This window comes from Gobio gobio (assembly GCF_949357685.1).
Source record: "Gobio gobio genome assembly, chromosome: 22".
Lineage (NCBI taxonomy): Eukaryota > Metazoa > Chordata > Actinopteri > Cypriniformes > Gobionidae > Gobio > Gobio gobio.
Window position 1 is genome coordinate 26,688,747 of NC_137118.1, and position 21,295 is coordinate 26,710,041.

The window sequence follows — 21,295 nt, forward strand, 5'->3', positions numbered from 1 at the left end:
GGGCTTGCTGACATCACCAGGCTCAATATTTACATAAACCCCTCCTCCGAGAATATTAAATAAGGGGGGGGGTGAGGCCATTTTGTATCGCGGCGCTGTTGTGGTATAGTTAGGCTGGAGTGTTGTTGCCGCGATGCCGAGGAAACGCTGTTATATTCATCCGGATTGCAGGTCTGGGGTACTTGCTTTGTTCAGCCTTCATATGGACGGGGGTGCGTTGCAGAGCGTTTAACATACAGCATGTTATATGCACGTGTGTTTGAGTCAGCGGGGAATCAGGCGCGCGCGGGGCTTCCTGCAGCACATCCACGGAGGAGAACATCCACCGTCTTCGCGATTTCAATGCCGGATTTGCACAACGTCAGCAGCGTGAAAAAAACACTGCCGGTGCGTGGATGCATGACGCGCGCGCTGCACATTTCACGGAGGACAACACAAACTTCCACAAACTTTGCGAGTTCAGTACAGGATATGCACAACGGCTTGTCCTGAAAGCTGGATTTACAAACAGAAGCTGTTCACGGGCCACAACCTGTAAGTCTGATTTATTTTTCATCGATGTGTTTTCCTGTAATAGGTTGTAGCAAGGAAGTAAACAGATGACAACGCTGTTCTGCAAACCAGTCTGTTAAAAGCTCATTCATACTTAACGTTATCCGACGAACACCTAATGTTACAAACACTAACGTTAAAATCTCAACAGCGAACCTGGCATTAGTGTAAATGATTCTTTGATTAGAGCTTTTATGTATTGTTTATCTACAGGCATGCTAAACATGGTTCTGTGTGTGATTTGGCTAACTTACTAGTTAAAGCCAGTGCTTAGTGTTTGTTTTGGGTTAGTTCTTGTGACAGATATTTGGCTATAATCGTTCTAAAAATACAAAAGTTAAAGTGCCATTCAGTAGCGATCACTATAGATCCGCAGTCTTTACTCTTGAGGACTGAACAGGTTCTGCTCGATCATCTTCACTCAAATGTTCTGGGTCTGATTCGGGCTCATATGGTTTTATTGACGCCGTTGTTTCTAATACTGACCAAAGCACAGCCTCCGGTAAAGGTAAGGGGCGTGACGTTTCCGACATACGTGCACTAGGCGTTTAGCGAATCACAACACACTGGGCCAGCTAACCAATCTGAGCCCATCGCGTATTTTTGAGGGACTGGCTTCATACAACCCGGAAAGCATCAGACCGTTTTACAAGGAGGGACAGAGCAGTGTAGAATAAAGGTCAAATATATGACCACATATATGAACACATGTTACAGTGCACCCCACAAACACAGACAAGCCTTCAAAAGAATGTGTTTTACCACCCCTTTAAATTAGACTAGTGTCTGTTTTGTTACAGAAGAGATTTTTTGTGGGAACTTGATGTGAGTTTGTGTAATTAAATTGAACAGTACAGCTAAGTGTTGATTAGGAAGTTACATACAGGTCTTAATATCTGAAATGAGAGCGTCTCAGTAACGGAAGTGAAGTTGTAATTGCACCTTTGGTCAGGAACTTCCTCATCTGGCTCTGTCGCTAAACAGGGGAGGGTTCAGCTACAGGAAGGAACATCATGCGATGTTATAAACTCTACCCAAGAAGTAACTCTGACCTGTGCTTTGAGATCTTTGTTGAAATTCGGTTGAAAATAGACATATAAATGTACTTTATGAAGATATCTTAGAGTTATATAGACTTGAGTGCAGAAATGTAATAGACAGCTGAATGCAAGTCTACCCTCTAAGTTTAATAATTCAATGGCAGTTTATTTGTTTTCTTTGTGCAATGTATCTGAACTCATCCGTGTTTGCTTGTGATTTGTATTCCATGCTTTTCCATGAACTAAACAATCCCTCCCTTCCTGAGCTCAGCTGTAATTGCACAGGATGCAGCACTCCTGGAGTGTGTGTGTGAGCACATGCTCCTCTGTGCCTGCAGATAGCTGAAATTCCCTTTTATGGCAGTGAGGAGCCTTTCAAACAGGAAATGACATCACTGCATGCTGGGCTGGAGTGGGAGCTGCTACTATTGCGCTGCATTCCACACTGTGAGCGCCACACGCTGGGATCCAAACGAAATTGTGATTTACGATTGATTGATTTATTGAGATCTTTGCTAAAAGTGAAAGAGGACTAATGAATTATGAACCATGACAATTGGGATGAAAAATGGCCGCGTGTTTGTCATTCTTCAGGAGGATTTTGTGCGTGTTTTGTCTGGTTCCAGACGTCAGTAGGACACACGTCTGCTGTGCCTCTAAAGTGAGCCAGGGATGTCTGCCAGCCGTTACTCACACATGAGTCAACAGTCAGATTCACACCCGCTCTAGACTTGTTCGGATCATTTAGGAAGTGACCTGTTGGGAATATTCACCACAGAAACATCACAGCGTGGCTCTAGTCTCCAGTGACACTAATTGTATTGTGCAATGAATGGGTTGTTCAACATCTGATAAAGTCAGCTTGGAAAAAGCACAACCAAGTTTACTTATTTGTTTAGGGAAACAGGATGTTCAATGTGACTGACTGTTTGAATATGTTTTGCAATAAAAGCATAGTAGGTTTTTTTAGGGCTAATCAATGTAAAAAATTATTACATAATTATTTTGGAAATGTTATATTGTGTTTAATGTAAGTATTAGTATTCTTATTGTTATTCATTTGTAGGGTTGGGTACCGAACTTGGTACTTTTAATGGGCGCCGACTGAATTACGTCGGTACTACCGAGTACCGATTCACATTAAATCAATCTGTACCAAATTTCGGTACCTGAGAACGCATCTGGTGATATAGACTAGAGGGCTGCATTGGGATTGAGTCCCGCCGGGTCCCGCGGGACCCAACGTAAATCTCGCGGGAGCGGGCGGTTTGAATTTTGCTGCGGGCGGGAATGGGCGGCTAAAAAAAACACAGCGGGAATCGGCGGGATAGGGAGGTTGCCTAACGACATGATGGAGAAGATGTCAATAGATGATGTAGAAAAGAACCTCAAACGAGGTATTTACAGCACAAAAGCTAAGCAAGGAAAGTCTGACATTTGGAGAAGTTTCTCAATTGTTTTGGTAGGCAAAGTCATGCGGTATAACGTTATATGTATCCACATATTGCGCAGCTGGCAAATACATAGATACTTGATCATACCTCACCAAAAACGCTCCGCACTCCCTGCAGGTCAAGTTGACTGTTTGGTGTTTTTGACAAACAATACATAGAAGTTTAGTGAGTGGAAATGGATTGTTTCTAAATGTCCGTTTGCTATTTTGTGTTCACATTACGTTCTGTTGAAGCATGTTTTCTCAGGTTTCCTTTCAGTCGGTCATGTTCGATGGAATTGGGATCTGTTTTTTGTTTCTCAATCTGGTTTTCTGTTTTCTGTTTTGCAAAGCAGTCTATTTTTAGGTGCAAAGTTTTTGATAAAAACGAAATTATATTTGAATGTATTTGTCTTTTCTTTTTTTTTTACATGCAGGCCAGGGAAACGAAACAAACAACCCCATGAATCTCTTTAATAATATCAATACAAATACGTGTTTTTTTTCCCCTGCGGGACGGGAGAAGACACAAAATCAATGCATCTCTATTATTGTGCGGGAATAAATTCTCGGAGTTTTGCGGGTGCGGGCGGGAGTGGACATACATATTTGCGGGAGCGGGCGGGAGTGTAACACATACGTTGCGGGAGCGGGCGGTAATGGTCAGAAATTCGGCGGGTGCGGGCGGGAGCGGGATGAAGAAAACAGTCCCGCGCAGGGCTCTAATATAGACTACTGTCTGTGAATGTTAAACCGCAAAAAGACGAATACAAAAAATACGAATCCGGCGTGTCTCTCTGCAAATTAATGCCGTAGAAGCACGGTTTACCACACACACACACACACAGTCACACAGACAGTCACACACACACACTCACACTCACTATCGCACTCACTATCACTATGACAGTCATGTGTTTCCATCTCTGCCATCTCATATGAGGACATGAACGTCATCTCCAGAGCCACTGAGAGTCACTTTATGATAGTGCTGGGCGGTATGATCAAAAATTTATATCACGGTATTTTTTAAAATTATATCGGTTTCACGGTATATAACGGTATTTTTTTCCCCTATGCATGACTGGGTGGGTGTTAACCACATTTTCTACTAATTGAGAGAGGAAATACTGCAGTAGATTGACTAGAATGCCCTGTCCTTTACTGTCATGACGAGTGAATATTGTAGAAAAACTCCACACTAGAATTAATACAGGTTTACAAAGTCCCACAAAATGATTCTGTGCTAGACAACAACCAATAAAACACATGCAACACACTCATTACAGACATGCATATTAAATTAAAATATGACCATGGGGAGAAAAAAAAAAAAAAAAAAGAGTTGAGGGCACCTTAAACATTTAAAAAATCTAACCCTATATAACAACAAACTGACAAAACGAGGGAGAAACGTGGAAGAACATTTAAACTGTCTAAGGATATTTTCAATACATTTAAGAGCACTACAGTCTCTGGACAAAGGACACACGTAAATTTAACACAGAAAGAATAACGCGGTTATATTTTTTCCATTCTTCTTTGAATTGTCAGTCTATTTAATAACTTCCATCATTATCTTCTGTGTAGCAGAATAACCCATCGTGTCATCGTGGTCGTGATCAGACGTACAGTTCAGTGTCCTTTGCATACATTTTATTTGAAGAAGACATGATGAAATATGTGCGCATACACGCTGCTGGTTCATGTTTACAGCACTAGAGTATATGAAATATGTGCATAAAAAACTTAAACGCGCTCGCTCCGGTCTATTTGTGCTATAATATGATCCATGTGGAGAACGTTAATCTCAGCTCCGCGCAGTAACGCTCTCTCTCGCGCGCCGCGTGTAGTTTGAATTCTCAGCTGAAAATCAAAGGCTGAACCAAAAATCTCCACCTATAACCTTAAATAGGAAATTTATTTGAGGGGACAGCCATCTGTAGTGGTGTCCGAAACCATAGTGGATGTTATTGAGTGCACTCATTCAATCCCGCATTGCACCGCAATAACGAGTGTACAGCCGCTGAACACACAACGGCTGTCCAAATTCATGCACTCGTTTTCATTCACTATTTCAAGTGAACAATATAATGTAGGGAATAATAGTGAATGAGGCTTTAGGGGGTGATTTTGGACTTACCATAGGCTGTAATACGATCTCAGCTGTGCTTTCACTAAAGTGCAACATTGAAACGTAGGGTTGGGCATCGAGAACCGGTTCCAACTTGGAACCGTTTAAAAAATAACGATGCCATTGGAATCGTTTAGAAATTTTGTTTTCGATTCCGATCATCGGTTCCAAACGCGCAAGTTTTCGGAAGTGCTTGCCGCGCCCGTTTGTTCTGTTGCAGCCATGGAGCACGGTAAGCGGCGCTCAAAAGTGTGGTTTTATTTCACAAAAAAAAAAAAACCTGGGTCGGCACAGTGCAACACATGACAAACTTATTTCTTGCACGGGAGGATGCACTATAAATATGTGGTGTAGCTATAAATTAACGAGTGTAGCGTGTTTGAAATGCTGCGCAGGTCTGTCCTCCTCGGGCAACCCTGCGCTAACCAACGTTATTAACGGGATAGTTCACCCTGAAATGAAAATAAAGCCTTCTTTTACTTACCCTGATGTTGTCCCAGTGCCCTATGTCCTATGACATTTAAAATACTGTTCCTGCACGCGCTCCTTTCTATTATGGCAGTGAATGGCGATCAGCTAAAACATTACAAAAAGTAAACAAATGTATCACGCAACGATACAGGGAGACGCGCGCCATATGGAAAGTGTTCAGTGGGCACACTATAGGTTTTGCGAGAAAGAAACCGTATTATTCAGTCAAAACACTGAGCTCGGCCGTTATTCTGAGCGCGCTCCTCTGTGTAAGTTACACTATGAGCTGTCAGCAGCCGCCGGCGCTCATGCCTACTATAATAACTCGCACTGTTGTCATTGCACCCACGATAAGCACACACACACACACACACACGCACACACGCACCATTTTGAGAAATCAAGCTAAAAAAAAAACGCGATTCTCGTCTTTTCTATAACGTATATGATAAGAAATAATACTAATAATATAACCTCCTTAAGTGAATATTGTGTACCGGTTGTCATGACAATATTGCACGAGGCTACTGCGGCTTGGAGTGCGCACACACACGCGCATTTGAACAACAGCTGGGTGAGTAAAAGATGGCTTTATTTTAATTTCAGGGTGAACTAACATTATCCCACCTCATCATAATCAGGTAAGTGTAGTGTAAACCCCTTGACCAAATTGCGAATTGTGGTGAACAACAACGTTACTGAAATTATTTTTCCCCCTCGTAGATAAATGTAGCTATACGCAAATTGCCCACGCTAGTAGCAGTCCTAATGACTGCTGTTAATGCTATTGTTAAACCGGGACTCGGTGTGGAACTCCATTCACTTTTGCAGCAAAAGCAAGTGAAAATGCCAGCGGAGAAAGCCCCAAAACTAAAACTCATTATTGAATCAAAATACAATTTTCCTCTGTGAAATGAGCCTGTGACATGTTGTGACTCCACCCCTCAAAGAATCGGAATCGAGAATCGAAAAGAACCGTAATCGAAACTAAGAATCGGAATCGGAATCAGAATCGTTCAAATCAAAACGATGCCCAACCCTATTGAAACGTGACCCCTCGAACAGTGACGCGCTGCGCCGCGTTCCGAACGTCCAAACGCAACACATACCGGTATCATCAAAATTCATATCATAACAAAAATATATACCGGTATTCGGTGTGAACCGGTATACCGCCCAGCTCTACTTTATGAGCATTTTACCATTTCATTTGAGAAAATCTATAGTCATATCATAAACACAGAAGCTCAAAGGTCTTCATGGCAACACGTCAAAATAAAAGTCTGGTTTATCTTGACAAATACATCACTGTTGTACAGTAGAATTTAGATACGCCTCAATTAATAATACTAACACTAATGTAATAATAATAAATCAAAACTTTATTTTTTAAGTTATAAATATTTTAATGTTTTAATGTTTTAATTTAACCGTATAAATCTCAGTTGTGCAGCACTTTGTTTCACAAAAAAAGTTTAATTAAATTAAAAGATAAATTAAATAAATGTCTTATGTCTTCATTTGATTACCAGAAAATTCACAACACATAATTTGTGGGAAATCTTTTCATAGAAATGAAATTAAAAAGAAAAAAATTATAAGGTTGTTTTTATTAATTAAATTAAGTACCTAGTAGCCTACTATTTACTAGTAAATATTACAGTATACGAACATCACAGACAATGGCAGACAGAGCCCAGGGCAGCTCTGGCATAATGTCAGTAACACTTCTATAAATGATTTGCATGTTCTTTACCGTTATTGATGTAAACATCCCTAAAGTACAGAAAAAAGGTACCGTTGGGTACCGGTACCGAATTTCGGGTACTGGTACTGATACCGGTTAAAATGTGAACGGTACCCAACCCTATTAATTTGAGAAGTACATTCTACTGTACAATAGTAATATATTTCTGTCACAATTTCTTCAAGTTAAACTGAACTTTTGAGTGGTTATAGTGACGAGCTTTGAGTTTCTGAATGTATCTGACAATAGATTTTATTAAATTAAGTGGTGAAGTGACTCAGAGATGAAGTGGTTCATGTGTCCTCATAGAGTGAGACGGCAGATGCTCACTCAGTTTTTCCTTGGGTCAGAAATGTTTTTCGGTAGTGGCGGGCGAACACGGTCATCCACTACAAAGTACCCATGTGAACTGCAGCCCAGTACTAGCAATAAATACAGAATAAATGCAAAGTAACAGTTTGTAATATTAACTTATCCTATTTATTCATTACATAAAAAATAATCACTATCAGGACAGATCATAAAGCGCGTAGAACTATTTTATAAATGTATGTAGAAAGTAATTGAGTGACTGATTTGAAAAGTTGGTAATTAAACAAACAAAGTAACACATTATAAAGTGGCAGGTCTATTATTTTGCATGTACACTTCATGCACAGATCGTTTGACATTGCAATATTTAGTTTTTCTGTGATTTATGTATTGCAATTTGAAAGAAATTTCACCAAATGACTTGAATATTATGACTGAATCCAGTCATAAAAAACGTAATTCATTGTATAACGTGGAATTTCACTGAATTTGTCAAAAAAATTTATGAATAAATAAAAAGCTGGTCAGTACACATCAAATTGCGATATAGACTAATGTCTGTGAATATTAGGCAACAAAAGACTATTTAAATATGAATCATGCATGTTCTGCGTGTCTCTGTGTGAATGAATAGCGCAGACGCGTGGTATCATTTCCCACATACACTGAAGCACGCTCTTGGTGTTTTCAGCCTCTGCCACCTCACTATATGAGGACATTAATGCATGAACTTCATCTCCAGAGCCGCTCTGAGATTCACTTCATGAGCCTTTGACCATTTACTTTGAGAAACTGACGTCATATCATAAACACACACACTCTTCACGGCAACCTTTCAAAATAAAAGTTTGGTTTAACGTGAAGAAATTGTGACAAATACAGTAGAATTTAGCTAACACTAATAATAATAAATCATATAATTTTCATGATTTCAATTAATTAGACATGCTTTTTAATTACTAAAACTTAACCATTTAAAATAGAGTCCAAAAAAAAAAAAAAAACAGAATCAAGACATTTTTTTATGGAATTTGAAAATAAATAAGAATTTGGGAAGTGTATAAACGTTTACATATAATCATTTAACAGATGCTTTTATCCAAAGTGACTTGCACATGAGGAGAGCAATAGAAACAAAGAAGCAATCAAACCAACAATAGGGCAACAATATGTAAGTGCCGTGACCAGTCCCAGTTAGTCCTGCACAGTACACATGGCAAGTTTATTTTTTTATAGATATAGAATAGTCAGTGTTCATGTTAATGGGTCTAGTAGCAGCAGCAGCAGCCATATCACCCTGCAGCCCAAGACTGGTTTCCCACTGAAGCTAAGCAGGGCTGAGCCTGGTTAGTACCTGGATGGGAGACCAACTGGGAAAACCAGGTAGCTGCTGGTGAAGGTGTTAGTGAGGCCAGCAGGGGGTGCTCACCCTGTGGTCTGTGTGGGTCCTAACACCCCAGTATAGTGATTGGGACACTATACTGTAACAAGCACCGTCCTTCGGATGAGACGTTAAACCGATGTCCTTCGATAAAGAGTAGGGGTGTAACCCCGGCATCCTGGCCAAATTTGCCCATTGGCCCCTGTCCATCATGGCCTCCTAATCATCCCCATATACAGATTGGCTTCATCACTCTGTCTCTTCTCCACCAATCAGCTGGTGTGTGGTGGGCGTTCTGGCACAATATGGCTGCCGTCGCATCATCCAGGTGGATGCAGCACATTGGTGGTTGTTGAGGAGATTCCCCCTTCTATATGTAAAGCGCTTTGAGTGCCTAGAAAAGCGCTATATAAATGTAACAAATTATTATTATTATTAAGTATTGACAAAAAAGATTTTCCTGAAAATCTTGGTTGAGTTAGGGGTCGTTCACACAGAACGTGTTTTTATAGTTACTTTTTTAATAGTTTTTCTATGTAAACGCGTTGGACAAACGCGTACAACCGGTGCTCTCGCGCCTTTTGCAGTGTCTCGCACATGACGCAGCGTTCTAAAAATGCGGCACTCAAGTTAAAATCAGTTAAACTTTTAAAAAACGCATCTTGAGACCTTTTTTCCCATTTCACTGCCCGCGTCTCGCTTTTGTCATTCCACCAGCTTGGTTTTAAAGCAGCCACCTATCAGCGGGCACCAATACTGCAGAACGTCAGGTATCACCACATTAAATGATTAAATAAATCTTTGGTGGGAATCTTTGGTATTTTCAATGCAGGAAAAACACCGTAAAAACACCACAAGACCCACGCGTGCTTGAGTATGTGTAGTAAAGAAACTGAGACATGCAGACTTCAGCATGTACCAGTTAAAGATCTGAGCTGGTTACTAATCACACCTTGCCTCTGTCTGTTGGCTTTATGATTGGATTGAGTCAACATTGCTTTCTCTAAATAGACAATGGCCAGTTGGCCCATTTATTGGCTAATCTGAGCTGGTGCGAGTGTGGATAGGTCTCTTGAGCTCTGACAGCACAGCAGCTGTCAACACTCTCAGCCACAGGACTGATGATCTCTTCAGGCCCTTGAGTGAGCCTTCAGACAGGTGAGAACTTGTCTTGTCCCCTTAAAGACGCAGTGTATCATTAACTCTCTCAAGGGTCTGTTTTTATGAATGCTGGTGAACTGCTGTTTCAGGGACACATGCCTTCAGGCCAATACTTAAAATCACAATTAACATGCTTTCCCAGCTTTGGTGTCTGAAAGAGATCCTCTCTCCCAATCAATGATCGCATGCACTCTTTGGAGTCTCTGATCAATGTGTCAACAATTACTTGATGATTGGTCTTCAAAGTTAGTCAATTCTAGAGACTCAATTACAGCATTGTTTTAGAACATAACAGCATTCATTGGAAATGAACAAGAAGACATGTTTGCTAAAAAAAAAGGTCTTACTGAAGGATTCAGTGAATTAAACCTCAAACAGTATTATATTAGAAAAATAGGGCCCTATGATTTCTGTGATGCAGAAAACGTGGACGGAATCACGGAATCCAGTCATGTAAAAAAAAACATGATTCATCAGACCAGGTCACCTTCTTTCATTGCTCCGTGGTTCAGTTCTGATGCTCGCATGCCCACTGTTGCTGCTTTCGGGTGCGGACAGGGGTCAGCATGGGCACCCTGACTGGTCTGCGGCTATGCAGCCCCATACACAACAAACTGCGATGCACTGTGTATTGTGACACCTTTCTATCAGAACCAGCATTAACTTCTTGAGCAATTTGAGCTACAGTAGCTCGTCTGTTTGATCAGACCACACGGGCCGGCCTTCACTCCCCACGTGCATCAATGAGCCATGACCCTGTCAACGGTTCACCACTGTTCCTTCCTTGAACCACCTTTAATAGATACTGACCACTGCAGACCAGGAACACCCCACAAGAGCTGCCGTTTTGGAGATGCTCTGACCCAGTCGTCTAGCCATCACATTCTGGCCCTTGTCAAATTTGCTTAAATCCTTACGCTTGCCCTTACGCTCAAAGAGGTTGAGCCTTTAAAGCGGCCAACAACAAAACTGCAGCACACACTTCGATTAAACAGAACTTGGCGTAGATGTTAATTATTGCTTTCATTCTTGGTGTGAGTGTGCCTCAAATCTGCGTAAAATTTGTGTGACAATGGTCTATTTGTGTGATTTCACAAGTTATTTTATCCATTCCTCCATTCTCCAAACCGCTTGTCCTCTGGATGGGTCAAAGGGATGTTGGACTCTATCCCAGTCCATCATAGGGTTGAGTTATTTTAGATAATTTAAAAAGTGGCTGGTATATTTGTGAATTTACTCTAATTGTGAAATGCGTGGCAGTCCAGCACAGGAATGAGTTATTTTAGTGTTCGTTGTGGCTGTTATCAGTGGTAAAGAGTGACAGTGCTAATATGTTCTTAACGCACATCAGTCTATCGCGTTTCCACAGCCGTTTCTGTTTGAAAATGTACAAGTACTTCACTACTGATCTTTGGACAAACACATCACTATTTATAAATTATTTAGAACAGTAAAACACTACATTTCAGGGTGAGCATGGTCATTTAATCTGAACAACCACAACACTACAGTAAGCATATACGGTGTAAACCGCTTGCCTCACTCCTGCAACAATTCTTCCAGTATTCATCATCTATTCAAGGAATGTATTATGTCTTTGTGCATAACCTAATTAATATTATTCATAATCCTATGCTTTTTTCGTCAGTAGGAATAGTTTTGGGCCATTTAATAGAACTGTTAGTTGCCCTATTGGGACATAGTCACTGTGTGTTTTACCTGTTTTGCACTGCCTGCGTGTGCGGTGTGACAGACTTGCATTGTGCAGCTCTTTACACAAAGCATAGTGATTTCTGTGTTGCTACATTGATAATTGAAAGTTAAAGGAATAAATGTGCATAGTGTGTGCGCTAAGTGTTTCACTTTAATTTATGAGGAGGGGATAACCTGCTCATTCTGTTTCCATGAAGATCACAGAATGAAGAATATATTATAAAAAGACACTTAAAGGTCTTCATGTGAAATTAAGTTTTGTGACTTCTATCAGGTAGATACTTTATATGAAGTATGACAGAAATATTTCTGTTGCAATCAATCATATGCAATAACAATCAAAAGTTTGGGGTCAGTAAGTTGTTCTTTAAAATAAATGGTAGTAACACTTTAGTTTAGGGTCCAATTCTCACTATTAACTAGTTGCTTATTATGATGCATATTGCTAGAATATTGTCTGTTTATTAGTACTTCTAAAGCACATATTATTGCTTTAGTCTGCATGACCTTATTATACATGTCTTAATCCTACTCAATACTTAAACTTAACAACTACATAAGGAGGCTGATTTAATTCGTTAGATACATACTAACTAGATACATAACTAGATGGACCGATATGGGTTTTTCTATAGCTGATGCCGATGTTTAGAGGTCAGGGCCGATATGTGCAGCCGATTTTTAGGGCTGAGATCTTGAAGTTTTTGCCTTAATTTGCATGCTAAAATGTCACACTAATAATAAGTGTATGCACAACATTTCTAAACTTTACTTCATTTATTGAACACTGACTTGAACAATCTCTCGAATCTTAATTTTGTGCACTGCACGGTATTAAAATAAAATATTTATCCAAAGTTAACCAAACAAATCAATAAACTGACCAATTGTTTATTAATGTTGATATGATAAACATGGCCATAAATGCCATTCCCATTCTATGAAATACGTCTATACACTACATCTAATTTGCATAGTAGTCATGTGTTTCTTGGACAATATGTAATGTAAAAAGACATAATAATTTGAGTAATAAAAAGGAATATTTTCATAAGAGTATCATATTTCATAAGAATATCTAGACAAAACTGTCTATGTTGTGAGAGAAATTCACTAGAGTATAATGTCCTGTAAAAAACCTGTATTCTGGATTTTATAAGTCATTTCATGTCAAAGTATTTATGGAATTTTCCTGTATGCAGGATTTTTCTGTCTTTTGCAGAGTGGCATTTATATTTAGATATAAATTTAGAACACTTTACAATAAGGTTCATTGGTTAACATTAGTTAACTACATTAGTCAACATGAATTAATAATGAACTGCACTTATAAAGCATTTATTTATCTTTGTTAATGTTAATTTCAATATTTACTAATGCATTATTAAAATCTTGTTAACATTAGTTAATGCACTGTGAACTAACATGAACAAACCATGAACTGCTGTATTTTTATTAACTAACATTAACAACGATTAACTAATGCATTAACGAATGTTAACTAATACAACCATATTGTAAAGTGTTACCGTTTTATTCAATGGATTTTAGACTGTATAGCCTCGAGTTTCAAGAGCCTGCATTAACTCAGCACTGAATAAAAATTTCGGATCACTGGTTACATTACTCACCGTTGCAAAAACACGTTGTAAATAGATGTCGCGGGTCAGAGTAACGTAGCCCTCGCCCTCAATCACGCTGCAGTGTTTGTGAGAGCTGCTGCTTCCTCCACCCCACGCACAGAGTGAAATTCTCCGACTCCAATACCGGAAAAATAAAAATGCACTTATAACATTGGGGCTAATATGTTAGTTAGCAAGCTGCTGATAGTTTTCAGTTAACTGCAAGCATTGTAGCATTATGCCAGTTCCGGACGATTCCACCACATCAATAACACAGGGCTGCTCGCGGGCGTGCCAGACTTTAAATTGGCGCTACTAAACCCGGATATCGGCCGATGCCGATATATTAAAAAATGACAAATATCGGCCGGCCGATATATTGGTCGACCTCTATTCATAACTGTACCAGCTTTGTGATGTGATAAGAGGCGGTGCATCCTAATTTTTTTTTTACAAAAGCGGTCACTGGGGCGTGTCATACCCTTTCAAAAAGTACACCTTTTTTACCTAAAAAGTGCATATTAGTACCTCAAAGTTACATATTTTGTACCAAAAGTGTGCATATTAGTACCTAAATGGTAGCCTGGTCCTACCAGACTCTCGTACATTTCATTTGTACAGAGAGTCTGGCCATTCTCCATTGACAAGCGTTTACTTCCTTGAAGGCTGGTACTCTTAGATCTGCCCAGAGCCACTCTGGATCTGCCATAACCAATCACTAACGTTTGAAAAATCGTTTGGTTGTGACGTGCACGACATCAACTTCATTGTTCTCAGCCACTCCCTCTGTTCGCTGATTGGACCGGTTAAAATTTGTCCGGAGAAAACAAAAGAATACACCACAATCCCAGACGGAGTACTGAAGGAAAATGAAAGTTGAGCGGAAGTACGTAGGAGGGCAGAGCCAGGCTATCTAAATTGCATATATAAGAACCTTTTGAAAGGGTACCGCCCCAGTGACAGCTTTTGTACCATTTATTCTATTCATTTATATGCAAGAAACTGTGCTGATACACTTGCTTTGCAGCGCTTGCGACTTCAATTCAAGATAGAGTGAGAATTTTTTTTAAATATAAGAACCTATCTTTTTTTTTCAGTTTGTTTCTTGTTGCATTTCAGCTTGCCTTGTCACTGACTCTGCACTGGTGTTTCACACATCTCTTGCTACACTTTCACACATTGTGGAAACATCTTTGTTACGGTTTGTAATTTTAGCTCAGTGGGTGTTGGGACTGTGCATTCTTGAGTTGGGTCAAGGTCACGGACGGAAATATGGACTCTCTCTGAGTAACACAGCAGCGTAAAACACATTATGCCAGAACTTCACAGTAGGGCTGTGGACAAAAAATACTGATCAATATTGCGATTTCGATTTTAATCACTTTTTGAAACAATTTCCTTGCATAAAACAAGAAATGCAGAGTGTGCTACTAGGGTAAAAAGAAATCCTGTATCCTGGTGTTCTTTGAATAAGGGATAGTTAAACTTTTTAAACTTTTTAAACTTTTTACAAGTTTAAAACGTACATTCACGCAATCAATTTTGAGCATCCAGATTGTATATTAAACATATCTTGCGGAGCGCTATTAGAGTATGCATTTATTTGTCATTTTACTGCACTGTAAACCCGAATAAGTTGGCAAAATGTAAAAAAAAAATTAAATCCGTTACTTCAAATTTAAGTTAAGAAATTTAAAGTTTAGATAAGCTTTTGAGTGTCATGGCAAAGCATGCTGGGAAATATGAATCCCAGCCCAGTCTCAGTTATATTTAGGAAACAAGTTCATAGAAATACACAATAGGCTATTTTACCCCCTTTATTCATTTTTTATTTGTTTTTCCCTCTCTATAAAATTAACCACATCTGCTCTTTCATAATAGTATCAAATGATAAAGGATAAATAGAATAAATTAACAAAATGTAAATAGAGTAGAGTACAGCTCAGGCTGGTCATCTTGTGCACAAAGCGGAGTCTTCATTAATAGAGTTCCCTGTTCAGCTGTTTCATTTCCTTCAGTCCAGACACACGCATGCTCTTCCTGAAACTGAGCTGTAAGATTGCAACAAACATTTTAAATCATATAATTAACCATAATGTCAACTCATTTATCCGTTATATTTATCTATCAATAGATCATTTTAATCAAATGTATTACGTATGTAGTTTAATCATATAACTGGAAGACATTACATTACTGTGGGAGATGAAAGAACTACATTTATATTACAAAGAGTGACCTTAGAAATCAATATGGTTTGATTTGTCTCCATATCATTGAACATGAGTCTTTTACTGGCCTACAGCCTACAGCAGTCAAGGCAAACATTCAGTTGAGTTTGCCAGTAAACCAAAGCATACTTGGGGACCATCCAAAAGACACGTTTCTGCATTCTTTCTGTTTTTTTTTTGTTTTTTTTAATTGTTGGTCAATGTCCATGATATGCAGCTACTTCCCTTTTCTTTGTCTGTGCTGCCAGTTACCAGAAAACGCTTTTATCAGTGTCATTTCTCATTTTATCATATAAGGTTATTTTGAACAGGAATATTTGGTTGTCCAATGAATAGCTAATAAGGGAGTGTTTAAGAAACTCTTTGGAATTTTTTTTGTTCATCTTTGCCATTTCATTTGGTGCCTGTAGTGCAGTGTATGTCAACTAGTTGAGTAGTTATTCAGATAACCTAGCCATGTTTTGCACATCCCTAGTGGCTTGATGTTTCCTTACTTTACAAGACTTTGATTTGGTGGGAGTGTTGCACTGGACTATGAAGGGAATGCTGGAAATATGTGGAAAAGTGTCCCTCCTCAACTCCTCCCCAACACAGACGCACAGCTAGGATGGGGCCGCTGGAAGGCTTCCAGTCTCCTCCCCAGAGAGAAGAGTGTGTGTCCCAAACACACACACACACACACACACACACACACACACACACACACACACACACACACACACACACACACACACACACACACACACTTCAGCCTCCTCAGGAATGTGTTCCATTCTCTGTGTGCCTGCCCAGCTGATCTCAACACTGCCTTCGTCGTTCAGACTTGATTTGTGACACTGGTGACTGTGTTCTGAAGTTAAACTTACAGGAAATGACTAAATACCATCTGATAAAGATTTAAAGGGCTTTTATATCATGGAATACAGGACTTTACCCCCCCCCCCCCCCCCCCCCCAACAAAAATCCATGTATTGTAACTTTCACAAACTTTTTTCTAATTATAGCTAATTATAAATGACGGAAATTGCAATTGCTTTTCACAATATGATTGATGGTAATTGTGATTTGTTGCATGTTTGTGTTGTTTGCTGTGAAGATTGCACATAAGGCAGTTTTTTATATAAACTTTTTAATGATATAATTATGGTTCTACTCTAATTTGTTTTTGGAATTGTGGTTGTAATTCACCCTTCGCCGCACTTTTGATTGACAGGCGATCTGACCAATCACATTGCCGAATCTGCCGTTTTGTCCGACAAGGCAGTCAGGAGAGTTAGTAGATTAACGTTAGTAGACTTGAACTTGGAAAAACGGTGTGTACTGACGTCTGACGTGAAACAACATTTATTTTAGTGTTCATTAATGTTTATTTTGTGCTTATCAATGAACTACAAGGAAGAGATAATCGGTTCACGAGCAGCTTTAACTGAGGCGATACAGCGATCACGAGCGATTACAGAGCCACAAAACGGTATTTATTGTTTACATTTCTTTAAAACAAAAAAATTCAAAGTTGAGACTTTGTTTCATATCAAAAGTAACTTGCTCTGTCCTGTCTGTCGGCGTGTTGTCAGTGTCCTCTTTGCTCCGCGATGTATTTTCTCTACGTGAGAACGTGTGTGGTGTGAAAGCGCCATGGCTTGTCGGACATAGCAACAGTAACTAAAGGGGCCGGGTCTTTACAAACGATCAATTATAACTTGATTTCATGAAAGATTTATAACATACATTAAATAATGAAGACAACAGGTTAAGTAAAAATATATCACACTAATCATCACCGTTTCGGCAAATGATTTTGGCTTTCCAAAACTTTCTGCAAAAACTAAAAATTCATTTTCGGTTGCCAAATTTTTGATTCATCACTACACTTTAATGTTGGTGACGACAGGAGTATATTTTGGTACATGGAACCCTGGCCTCAACCCTGATGTGTTCATTTACCCATGGTGTGCTTTATGAAATGAAAACTGAACATTTAGTCCACTTCGTAGACAAGGAAATATGGTCATTTAATAGTTTTTGACTTTTCAGTCTTTTTTGGCTCATTTTATCTGTAAAAGAAAATGTGCCTAATAATTCTGCTGGTGTTTTTCATTTCCAGCCTTCATGAACAATTATATATCACTTATAAATGATTAAATACAACATTAATAGTAGTTAACATTAATGTGGTTTGGAATTGGTAAAATGTGCCTGGTAACTCTCAACATTGTGCCTAAGATGTAAGTATTAAGCTCTTGTTTATTGAGCTGTTGTATAAAACAGTGGTAAATGATCTTCCTAGAACTGTGTGCATGTTATGCTTGATCACATGGCTTCACATCAGTGATAAAATTATTAATTTATAAAAAACATGGCACAATGCAATATGAAACTTTTAATTGTATGGGAAACAAAATAAATTTGCTGATTTTGCCAAAGATGTTTAACACGTAGCCTTGGGGAAATAAGGAAATACTTGTTCTAAATATTTAACTTGTACTATATAATGAAAGAAATGACTCATGAAACCAAAATTTTAGGTTGACTATTGTAAGTGGACCTAAAAGAATGCTACATGTATAATTTTATTTATTTTAGTTTCTGACCAATGATTGGTTCCTGTTTTTATACATTTGGTGTGAGGGACTGCTGTGTTGCTCTGACAGTAGTTTCTGTTTCTTTTACATCTACAACTTTTATATCTTCATTCTTCCAATGACGGCTCGTCTTCATCTCAACATAGTTCATATTTTGCAAAGATTGTGGTAGCCGATATCATAGCTCCCATATTACTATTGTTTCCTATTTGTCAGTGTTTCTCTGCTTCACCAAGGGGTTTTCCCATATCTTTTTTTTCTTGGTTATGTACAGGAAAGGATATGGAATAGACAAACACAAAAAATACCTTCTGAGTTAGCAGTCTGGCTTATTTCTTTAAAACAGTTTTTGTCTTTTTCTGGACAACTCCAGTATGCTTGTTTTCTCTCATTGAATTCTCTGTTGTGGTATTGTTTGTGTGATTGCAAGAAAACAAGTTTGTATGTCAGGACCGAAACAAGATGCAAAGCAATCAGAATTATTAATGTTATTAGTGGATTTACATGACAGAGTGATCATGTGATAGTGTGTCTTTGTCTTACTTGTCTGTTATTTAAAATAGATCTTGAGTAAAAGTGAAAAAGGACTTACTTTGTTCCTTGTTTCTGATTAAAATCTGAGTGAAATCCCCTTGCAAGAGGGAAGTTCAGCTTCTCGGTTTTTTTTTTCTCTGTATCAAACACACATAACGAGTCATTTTTGCATTTACAACAAGAAAAAGGAAAGCAAGCACAATATATTTTACATAGCAATGTATGACATTTTTGCAAATCATAAATATTTAATCTACAAAACAGGATGAACTCTTAATAGTTGTTAAATAATTTTTACTTTGACACGTCCAGCGATCTTTTTGTTAATTAAGTTGCATAATAGGTAAGGTTGCCATGCCACTGTACTGTGAATAAACCAAACATTAGTGATACTTTTAGAAGTGAACATTGGAAAATCTGAGGCATCATCATGTTAGCCTGAAAAGAGTGTTGACAGTTTGTTTGGTGTACATTTTGTCTTGCAGGAGTAGCAGTGGCACAGTCCCGTAGTGTCAGTCATGGTGGCACTGTCGCTGAAGATCGGGGTGGGGAATGTGGTGAAGACCATGCAGTTTGAGCCCTCCACCATGGTGTACGACGCCTGTCGCATCATCAGGGAGAGAGTCCCAGAGGCACAACTTGGCCAGCGTGAGTCTACTCATAACCCTGTAAAACTCTGGTGTTCAAACATGCACTTTTGTGTTCCTAACAGTAGATTCGTTTATCAGGAATTTACTAATGTCGAAAAGCAGTACAATTTTTCTTCAATTTTTCAATGTTTTCTTGTGAATGCCAATGTTATTAAGCATTTGATGGCTGAAATGTTTACGACTCACGTCAATTTGATCAGCTGCAAAATTTTGTGAGACAAAGCACAATTTGAAACTAGTATCATATTTCCACATATAAAACAATAGAAACAAAGAAAGAAAATTTTTTAAGGTGTCATTGTTACAGTGTAATTATATATTTAAGTACTGAGTAATATTGAATAACTACATGTACTTACTATTGAGTTAGGGTAGGATTTGGTTTAGGGTTAGTTGCATGTAATTGTGTATATTTTACTGTTATTAGAGTAAGTACATGTAACATATGTAACAAGGACACTGTAAAATATAGGGCTGGGTAAAAAAATATAGATTTTTCGATTTGAATCAATTATTTTTACGAACCGATATCAATTCTTAAATCCCAACAATCGATTAGTCATCCTGTTTTCAGTTGATGAATGAAAGTAAGATTGTAGTGCGCCTCCCATCCAATAAATTGCAATAATCTTTGTGCTTTGTTACTTAAGCTATGAATCAAAGTCTCAGATTTCAAATGATATCCATTTTATTACAAATTAAAAAACATAAATACCGTTTTGGTGCTGTGGCGTGAGATCAGTGCTCTGGCGCAGCTCCGTTCATTTCAAGAGAAGTGGCAGCGCGGAGCACACATGAACTGATCTTCTCTTCCGCCTTAATACCAGTAACAGCGCGAAATAAACCTGAATGAGCATCTGAAAGTGTTCGTTAAATGATAGAGTGCTTACTGAAATCTGTATCATGTCACATGAAATCGCTCAATCAGTGCTTCAACCACGGAAAGACGTCAGTAAAACAGCTTGTGAACAATGTCACGTAATGTCAAATTTACCTCAGAAAAATCATATCCAGTGTCCATAAACTTATTAGTGAGCTAGAAAAATTTACTCTAGAGAGGAGCATTTTGCTAAATATATGCACCACATTACATAGGCTGTTCATTATAATTTATGTTTTTAATATATTATATATTTAATGCATGTTTGAATAAATTTGTAATAAAAGTTTATGACAGCCACCATTTAAATGTTTATATTTCAAAAAACGAATTGGAGTTGAAATATGATTATATCAAAATATCAAGTCAAGTCAAGTCATCTTTATTTATATAGCACTTTTTACAATGCCGATTGTTTCAAAGCAGCTTCACAGTGTTAAACAGGAAAATAATGCAGCAGAATTTGATTCGGCTGTATATCCACTCTGGAGAATGACGGGGATGTCATCCAGCTCATTTCAATTATCATATAGTGACAATGCGGGCAGATCAGTAATTTAGTTGAAAATTTTGTCGAATATTTAGTTGAAAATATATTGTCCCCAACTGAGCAAGCCAAGCCAAAGGCGACAGTGGCAAGGAACCAAAACTCCATCAGGTGGCATAATGGAGAAAAATAAACCTTGGGAGAAACCAGGCTCAGTCGGGGTGCCAGTTCTCCTCTGGCCAACGAACAAACAGTGTATGATTATTATTCTGGCAACATTACTGGTCAGAAGTCAGATTAGATCAGAATATTTGAAAGATTGGAGTCATCACGCCAGAGACGGGTTTATTGAGGATGCCGTTTCGA

At 38.6% G+C, this 21,295-nt stretch overlaps 1 protein-coding gene across 1 annotated transcript in view; it reads left to right on the forward strand.

The window, feature by feature from the left end:
- The window catches only part of tln1 (talin 1), a 125,390-nt gene that overhangs the window by 35,260 nt on the left and 68,835 nt on the right, over nucleotides 1-21,295 (forward strand). Inside the window, exon 2 of the mRNA XM_079805298.1 lies at nucleotides 19,398-19,560. Within this exon, the coding sequence (XP_079661424.1) occupies nucleotides 19,431-19,560 (130 nt within the window). The 5' untranslated portion in view covers nucleotides 19,398-19,430. The remainder of the gene's footprint in view (nucleotides 1-19,397; nucleotides 19,561-21,295) is intronic.